The sequence below is a fragment of the Aptenodytes forsteri genome, unplaced genomic scaffold, assembly GCF_000699145.1.
Source record: "Aptenodytes forsteri isolate BGI_AS27 unplaced genomic scaffold, ASM69914v1 Scaffold53, whole genome shotgun sequence".
NCBI classification, from domain to species: Eukaryota; Metazoa; Chordata; class Aves; order Sphenisciformes; family Spheniscidae; genus Aptenodytes; species Aptenodytes forsteri.
This window is the reverse complement of record NW_008795909.1, coordinates 14,183,221-14,192,925: the sequence shown is the minus strand read 5'-3', so window position 1 is coordinate 14,192,925 and position 9,705 is coordinate 14,183,221. Positions and strand designations below refer to the sequence as shown.

General features: G+C 36.8%; 1 protein-coding gene across 1 annotated transcript in view; it reads left to right on the top strand.

Moving 5' to 3' along the window:
• CACNA1D (calcium voltage-gated channel subunit alpha1 D) overlaps window positions 1-9,705 on the top strand; it is a 209,412-nt gene that overhangs the window by 180,779 nt on the left and 18,928 nt on the right. The window contains exon 42 of the mRNA XM_019473470.1: window positions 1,007-1,137. Within this exon, the coding sequence (XP_019329015.1) occupies window positions 1,007-1,137 (131 nt within the window). The remainder of the gene's footprint in view (window positions 1-1,006; window positions 1,138-9,705) is intronic.

Here is a 9,705-nt window from a genome sequence, read left to right as displayed (position 1 = left end):
TGTGGGAAACAGTGTCAAAGGCTTTACTAAAGTCTAGGTAGACAACATCCACAGCCTTTCCCATCCACTAAGTGGGTCACCTTGTCATTGAAGGAGATCAGGTTAGTCAAGTGGGGTGGTTGTGACCCAAGTGCAGGACCCAGCACTGAGCCTTGTTGAACCTTATGCGATTGACCTCGGCCCATCAATCCAGCCTGTCCAGGTCCCTCTGCAGAGCCTTCCTACCCTCAAGCAGATCAACGCTCCTGCCCAACTTGGTGTCATCTGCAAACTTACTGAGGGTGCACTTGATCCCCTCGTCCAGTTCGTTGATAAAGATACTAAACAGAACTGGCCCCAGTACTGAGCCCTGGGGAACACCACTTGTGACCAGCCGCCAACTGGAGTTAACTCCATTCACCACAACTCTTTGGGCCTGGCCATCCAGCCAGTTTTTTACCCAGCGAAGGGTATGCCCATCCAAGCCATTGAGCAGACAGTTTCTCCAGGAGAATTCTGTGGGAAACAGTGTCAAAGGCTTTACTAAAGTCTAGGTAGACAACATCCACAGCCTTTCCCTCATCCACTAAGTGGGTCACCTTGTCATAGAAGGAGATCAGGTTAGTCAAGCAGGACCTGCCTTTCATAAACCTAAGTGTATGTAAGTCATAGTAGCTTTTATTTTAATCTGTTTATTCCAAGTAACTAAAGCCAGTCTTTCAGCTTCAATGCATATACAAACATGTTTATGGTTTTGTAAGAAACTTACACGAACTTACTTAGAAGTACGTGAGATTTGGTAAAGTATTGTATTTTCTTTTTTATTAAGGATGAGTTCATTTAACTGACTGAGCCTAGACTGCTTGCTAAAACATTGCTTTTAAGCTAGTTACAGGTTCCATTGTTGTAAGCTGAAAGCATAGTACCTATTGCACCCATCACATTTTCCCCCCAAATCAGATATGAGTGTACAGGCTATTGATAAATGTGCTGACTTGGGAGAGATCTGTCTGGTCTGTTCATTTAGATGATGAGGTAACCGTGGGGAAGTTCTATGCCACCTTCCTGATACAGGACTACTTTAGGAAATTCAAGAAACGCAAAGAACAAGGACTGGTGGGGAAATATCCTGCGAAGAATACCACGATTGCTCTGCAGGTGATTTTGTTTTTACATTTTTAACTAACCATTTTGTGAGCTTACTTGAAATAGCAGGTAGATGAATATTGATGATTGTGCAGTGCTGCAAGAATTTTATTTAGCTGGGACACTTTTGGCTCTTATTCGTCAGAAAAGTAAAACGTAATCCTGCTATTCTGTCTATAACAAGGTAAGTGCAAAAAGTTATTCTCTGTGGATTACTCAAACAGTAGCAACAGTTATAAAATTTCTTAGCAAGTCTAGTTGATACATCACAGTCTAAAGTTGCTGGTGTAGAATCAGATAAATGAAGTTCTGAGCTATCATTGCAGTTCTTTGTTTCATTTTAACTCCTTAATTTCTGTGTTCCTACAATGCTATAAGCCAGTTCTTGGAAAACTTCCTAATATGCATTACCTTATAGTAAAGAGGTTTTTATATGGTATCATTCTTCTTCTTAATTCTCATTGTTCTTTTTCTTTTCCACTTATGATTACTGGTGAAATACCTTCCTATCAGTATTTTTTAATATTTTCAAATTTTGAACTTCACATTAATCAATTTCTTTTATAGGAAGTAATATTAGCATACTACATTAATGTCATATACTTCTGTCTGTCTTTTAAAATAAGCTATCAAATGGAAACCAGGACAATAGATTTGGCCATCTGTCTCTCAACAGGCCTGCAGCAAGCAGTCCATAGAGTATATGTCATCTAAAGAGTATATTCTGAACATTTCTGTCCAGTGATACCCTTTGTATTATGAACTTTGAAACAGGCAAACGGAAGGCTGTCCTCAAATAATTCCAGACATCATACACTGCACCATTTTTATTGGATTGGGACTTTCTGAATTTCAGTTAATGCTGAGTAGCATTAACAAACTATAAAGATATTTAATGTTTCTGATAGCTTTTTATTCTGATGCCAAAATTTAGGAATATGTTGTGAAAATCCCTTTCTAAAAGGGGAGGAATGTGTTAACCTGATTCAGATACTGTTTTCTTTGTTAAAAATCCTGCTGGTTTGTACTTTGATCTAGCAGAATGATCTTTGCTGTCTTAAGTGGGTAATTTGTTTCATTCCTATTTCCTAAGAATGTCTCTGCTGGCAGCTCTGACACATTCTGTTCCAAGTCACCATAAGCATGAGATGCAACAGGCAGAGAAAGATTCATCACGATTCTTGCTATGGATGTGTGAACACATGGCTTGGCAGGACAGTATGAACTATATTTGCCTGTCATGAGAGAAGAGAAAATTATGGGAAATGGAAAAGATTAAAAAAAAAAGACTGGAAACAGTTGAGAGGGAAGTGAAAGCGGATTTTTAGGAAGGACTTTGCAAACTTCTTCATTTCAGAAGCATTTGAGCATAAGGAGCTCCAAGTTAGTTTTAGGCCACAGTATTACGGTTTTCCACTTGTGTTTTTGTAACAACATAGAAACAAACACTGAGTTTCCAAATGTGAGTGTGCTCTGTTGTTTACTATCAGATCGTGCTTCCTGTTCAATAACGAAGACGGAGGGCAAGATGAAACTGGAAAGAATTAGCTCTTCCTCTGTCTTTAGACAAATAATTTTTCAATTCAGAACAGCTAAAAAAATTACTATGAATCTCTGCCAGAAATTTACAAAGGCATATGGAATTTGAGGCATGGCACTTAGTTTTTTGCTGATTAAAACAATGCTCCTGTGGTAATAAAATGAGCGAGGCTGGTAGATGGGAAGGTTATTTCTTTCTTTCTCCCCATTTTCCTCTCCTCTACTTTTGTCTTTCTAACAAATCAGTAGTAACTCAACTTGATTTACCAAATAAAAGTGGAAATGCCATTTCAAAGAAACCTGAAACCTATGGTTGGGAAAAAGCCCAGACTTAGGGGTTTTCAGTCCAGCATGTAAAGGGATAATATAATTCAATACTGGAAGCTACAGCAAGTCAAATTCAAAGTCAAAATGCCATGTTTGTTAGAATAATTAATTATATGAGGATACAGGTTTAAAACAGACCTGGATATCTTTCTAAAAGAGATGTTCTACTTCAACAAGGAATTGATTTCTTCTCATCAACACCCCGAGAACAGTCCGGCTGGATGTATTATAGGGAAGTTAATATAAATGATCACAGAGGATCCTTTTGGCCTTATAATATATAAAAATCTAATGTCTCTCCATTTTCAGCCTCTTTGTTCCAGACTTGCTTTGTCCAAAGCTTAAATGCTTATAAAACTTCAATGTTTTCAAAAACCTATGTTCCTAACCACTGTTTTTGGCAGCATAATTTATGGGTATACCATTAAACTTGTTTTTCAACTACAGAAATTTTGTTGAATGATCTGTGAAAGGCTTGTAACTATGAAGTTGTTACTTCAGTTCTTGGAGAGCTAATAGTAGCTATTTTTCCATTTATTCTCTCAGATACTCTCAGTAAACTAATGTTTGCAGATCTCTCTGGTAAACAATATACTAGGAAAAGCAGAAACATGCAATATCACTCTGTCTCTTACCCAATTTCTTAGGGAAATTGTGATGACTATTATGTCAATATATGCCACGCTTCCATTGTAAACACTGAAGGAACTTCATATAGCAATGACAGTGGACTTACATCTTTATTACCCAGTTCATCCAGATGAATTTACTCTTTATTTATCTATCTCCGCGTAAACTAATCATACAAACTGCGCATCCAGTATTGCAGCACCTGACTTTGCTTACTAACGTATGGGTGGAACAGCTTGTGAACAAAAAAAGGACTAATTTAGTTGGCCTTCTCTCCTCTCTGGAGGGGAAAAATATCCTCAGCTACACCTGAGTTCCTGTCACTGAAATGTGCCAGTAAATATGGGACCTTTATTTTTATTTTTGGCTGCATTTACCTTACCTTTTCGTTGTTTTGAGAACTTTCTTTTTGAAATTAGAAACTTCCTGTAACCAGGGCAGGGACGTGACTTCAGCAGCAGCTTTTTAGTTTCTTCTTTAAACTAGTTAAGATTTCACAGTATCCAGTAGTCATGATAATACCACTGCAAACAGCTTCTGCTTTCTGGACTACCAGAAGAGATGAGAGCAGCAGAACCTGGGCTAAGTCTGTCTTTAGTTTTTCAAGCTCTGTCATTCAGAACCTTCCTATACTAGGAATTGTTTGCTTAAAGCTTTAAATAAGATGAGGAAAATACTTTTATCAGGCTACGATAAGAAAAGGCTTTCCAGCCATCTGGTTCTTCTATTTGTAAAGAACAAGACCAACCGTATTTTCATATATTCTCATCAGCATCTCACCCTATTGCAGATCAGTTGTCATGTCGCAAAATCCTCAATCAAACCAGCAGATAAAAAGCAATGTCACCTGTTCCAGTTTGTGTCCAAAGCTATATGAGCAATAAATGCTCTTGTACTTTTGCTGACATCTGTAACTTCCCTTGGGGTAGTTGGAATTACCTGCAGAACTAGTTAATTAGTTAAGAACATGCTTCCTAAGTATCTCGTAAACCCTGCAATTGCTGCATTATCTAGCCTGACCTTCCTTATTGCCTTTCTCCTGCAAGAAAGGAAGAAAACAACATGTTATCAAGCTTTACAATCCATTCCTAACTGTTGTATGAAGCAAGAGGTGAGTTACAGTTCTATAATCCTGCTGATTCCTGTAGTTGGCCATGTCACTCTTTTCCTGGCTTCAGGGAGTAAACATCCACCTTGAGAGAGAAGGTATACGCTCCTTGTGACAAAACCCATTCTGTTTTTTAATTCTCAGGGCAACTGTTGAGGCAAGAAATTAATGGATGTTGCCATTTTCCCCGTTTTATGAGAATGTAACAGAATTTTTTTAACATCTATCACTCCTCTTTGCCTTCCTTTATTCCTCATGTTCTCAGTGGTATTTTGTTGGGGTTTTGGGTTTTTTTATTGTTTTTATGATAGTTTTGTTTAGTACTTTTGAAGATACTGAAGGGAAAACCATGTAACTGTCAAATGGCCTAAGGCACTGCTTCTTCCAAGAGAGTTATGCCTACTTTTTTTTTTACTAGTCCTTTAGTTATACTCTAGGATATTAAGTTGGATGCCTTGCTTTTAGCTAAAACTGTTTAAAACATTTACTTCTCATGCCGCTGTTTCTGATGGAATGACTTATGTTAACATAGGCAGAAAAACGATGCGCAGTAATTTAAGAACCGTGACATGGAAGATAAAAAGTTTTGTAGAACTGCGAAGCAAAATCTTCACAATATTACAACTAGAATTCAAGGTCATAAAAAGTAATGTTTTCAGCAAGAAAAGCACTTCAAAAAAATCTAATATAAGAGATAAGGAGTCATTGACACCATCTTTAGTTAGTTGAAGAGAATTGCATAACACAGGACAAAATTCTGTGAGCTCAGGAAAGTCCAATGAGGTTTTATGGTGGCCTGCATTAGTCATGTTAATAAGTCCTGCTTCAACAAGCGTGGCAATAAATCTTCCCTTGGAAGCCACATGATTTAGCTAAAGATTCAATCTGTGGACCCAGGAAGGCAGACTGACTAAGGAGCGTGTGTAAAAATACTGTTCTTTGGAAAATGTTATCTTTAGAGAGACACAAAAAGGGTTTAATTTCAAGGTTAAGTAAAAAAGATACACTTTTTTTGGTTAGATCAAGAAGTTTTGGCAGTAGATGTAATAACTAAAATCAATAAATTTTACCCTTCTCCCAAAGGTCTTTTCTGTCATTCGCAATTCACTAGATAAAAGCATTCTGTGGCAGTTATATTGACGTCAAAATGTTTTTCCAGCACTTTACAGACAAATTACTACAGCAAAATTGACTTTATCAAGCCTCTTAATCCCACTTGAACCAGTTATTAGTATATATTTGTCAATAAAATACTCTTAAACTTCAAGAAATTTTTATCATCCTTTGACTTTTGAAGAATGCAAAGGATGTACTTTTTTCTTACTTTTAAAGAATATTTTGTTATGTATAGTCACGTAGCTATTGAAAAGCAGTTTTGAGTTAGGGGAGGCTCAATGGCTTGAGGAAATAATTAATAGGGTTCCTAGGCTTTCTGAATTAACTGTTTTATTTAACCCTGCTTTCTTAAATACACATCTCTTGCATCCTTAATTCTAGTTGAAGTTACAATGCTAACGCTCTCAAATTTAATTTCAGGTGTTTGAAAAATTCAGACTAGTGAAAAATGTTTTCTATTGCTTTAGGTTCTTCCTTTACTGTATTGCTCTATAAAACAAAAGAAAAATAGTCATAACTTGCAGTATGCATTAACTACCCAGCCCAGATGATATTTATGTATCTGACATCAGTGATAAAGATGTGCACAAACAGGGAATCACATAAAGGAATCCTCTTGGCTGCTGCTTCTCTGATGTCAAAGACGTCAAGCGATGCAAAACATCAAGAAAAAATGAAAAAATAAGGTGCGGTTTTTCCCCTCCAAGGTTTTGAGAGTTTTATAGGTAATGAGGAGTTACCCTGCCTTTCTGCAAACAAAATCAAAGCAGTTCTTTAAAGGAGTTGCACTTGATTCTGCTTTCACTTTGAAATGAGCGGCACTTTTCATGCAGTGCTGTTAAATCTGCTGCCTCTGTCCTTTTGAAACTGTTAAGTAAGAGGATGTTACAGTTGATCTTGATTAGTGACAAGTCTGAATACATTTGAAATTGATACTGAATTCTCTAACAGGAAAACTAGCAGAGCTTAAAAAACACCTGTTGTTAAAATTATTTGTTTCTTCCCCTTCCATTTCTCTTTAGCCTACTTGAATTTCTCTCTCTGCAAGGTAGCGATACTTGGTCCTTAATTTGATAAAATATTTCTCAGAAATGCCTCTTTCACTATGCAGGTGGCTCTTCCGCAGTGTAATGGTAGTGTAACAGGATAAACTAAAGAAAAGGAAAACTGATAGTGGTGGTTGGGCAGACGTTTACTTCTGTAAGAGATTTTATTCAACCGTGTCCAGCATTTGATCAGACTCTTCCAGGCACTGCAGTGTGAGGAGTGGCTGTGTCTGCCTCTCAGGGGACAGTGTAGAAGCTGTAAAATCAGCAGCTTCTGAATTAACACTAGAGTAAGTACAGAACACTTCTTTTTGTCATTATGACTTTAGGAGTTTTAACAGATGAAACTGTGAAAATCTCATCCTTTGCCTGAATTTTATTTGGTTGCGCGAGACCAAAACTTGCATACTGTGTCAAGAGAATGTCACTGGCAGCCCCCTCACCATTTTGGGGCCAGAACCTCGACCCAACTGGAATAAAGCAAACAGCTTCTTCTGATACGGGGTTTGAGAAATGTTTGGGGGGGAGGAGAACCAATAAAAGTTTGGGCTGAGTTAGGAGATTAGAACTGAGCTCCCTGCAAAGCTAGATTGGCTTTGTGAATGCCAGAGCATGCAGCAGGCAGGAATTCCCCTTCTTACTCCACAATAATTGCATTCACGGTGATTTTTATTCTGTATAGCTCAGTTTTTCCCCAAGGATGCAGCATTTGCTGTTAGCCTAACACAGGCTGCTGTTTGGGTACATGTAATCAGAGAAGAGGAAGCACTCTAGAAAGTGAAATGGGTCTCAGGAGATTATCTGCTCAGGCTATTCAGTAAAGTCTTTTTGCCGTGAAGTTTCAAATTCCTCCTCACTCAGAAAAGGACACTTCAAATTATAACCAACAGCAGTTTGTCTAAACTTGCATATTGTCACCAAAAACATCTTCAGAAATGAAATAACAATATTCCTTGGAATTACAACAGTCTGTCTTCTACAGACCCAGGGGTTTTCGCTCCTTATGAAGGGAAGAAAAGCAAGTGGTTCTGAAATGATAGGTGACCAGTTCATGTTAGCTATCTACTATCATTTTTGTGGTGTTATATATGCTCCTAGGACATGAGAAAAAAAATTCCTTAGGGCTCACAGTGCCTTTCTTATGCTATTGACTGATACTTAAGCAGTGAGAACAAATATATTTTCTGGGTAAAATCAGAACAAAATTATATTTGTAGCAGTAGTTTAGGAGATGTCTTTTTGTAGTGATGGAAATTTGTATTGAGCCAAACAGTAGTCACATTGCTAGTAAAATAAATGTTAAGTGAAGCATGAACAAGTTTAATTACTTTCGTCTAGTACTTAGAGTGAATGAATTAATTCCACACCATTTTTCCTAGGGAAAAAACTTACTGTAAACTATGTAACGTTTGCATCTATATTTCACATTTATTTACATGTAACACTCTTTGTTAATACATACAAATAAAAGTTAAAGGATATTTCCCTTCACATCACGAGTACACAAAAGCACTGATTTATTGAGCTGAATTTGATTTTGGGAACGTGTTTCAGATTAAACTATGCTTTTTTCTCTCTGCAGATTTTATAAGTAATATCAACCCTGCAGTAAACAGTAAAAGAAAAAAGAAAAAAACCCTCTAGTAGGCATCAGCTGAGGGGTTAATATGTTACTCAAGTTCAATTTAATTGTGCTTCCATGTTCATGTTGTGTTCACAGGAAGGCTGAGCTTGAGGGGAGTCTGGCTTTGACTGAAAGCACAGAGCTTTTGTACTTGTAGAGAGCAGTGCACTCAGCTTCAGCGTTAGAAGATGGGCTCTATGGAGATACGTAACACTGGGGAATCGAGACTTGACTACTATGTCTCTTATGTTCACTGCTATAGCGTAGGTCTATTCAGCTATTTTTCTGCATGCTTATTTTCTTATGTTAGTAGTTCTTGCATCGTATTCTGTTCATACTAACCTCAGTTTATTTTTGTGTTAAAGTGCCAGTGTAGCTTTGGGGGTTTTTGTTCTTTCTGGTTTTCTTTGCTATTAAATAAGCAGGTAGTAAAAACATGTTCATTATCTACAAATGTAATGGTTTATATGGACATTTTCAGAGTCATAGGCTTTCAGTATTCTGAAGCTCTGAAGACCTAAGTATTTAGAATTCATGTTTATGCCTTATTTCAGATCCAGTGAGTTTATATAGCAGTATACTTAAATATCCATCATTCTTCTAAAATCCATGAAGGAAAGCTTAGAAGCGTCTCTTCCATTTCCTGGTATCACTATAAGATGCCTCAAAAGAGGGAGCATTGTGTATTTTACATGACCAGAAATAGTGTAGGTGATAGTGATTCTTCTTATTTAAATAAGGATATTGTGCTTGCACTTCTTAAACTAAGCTTAAACTGCATCTATATGTAGGTTGCACCATATCTCAAAATGGGTGTGGGCTGAGTTTAGATATAGGGAAAATTATCTTTTTGTAGTTCCAGTATTTATAAGCATTTAAATGTTCTTCTAGAAGTCATGACTCTGGAGTCTTGCATTATACACAAATGTCTTAATATAAGACATATATCTAAAATGGTGTTACTATGTTTTATGCATACTATAGATGTGGAAAATTGATTTAAAATCTATTTGGCATTTGTTAAAAATAGACTTTTTAGAATGTTTAACTGTTTAATGTTTTAATGTTTAACTTTTAAATGTTTTGATGTTTTGGCGTGAGGTGCTTTTCAAGCATCTTTAAGCTTATCTCTCTCTAAATGACCAATTCAGAAATACAGTTACTAGTCATATGATATTTTTTCTCACTGA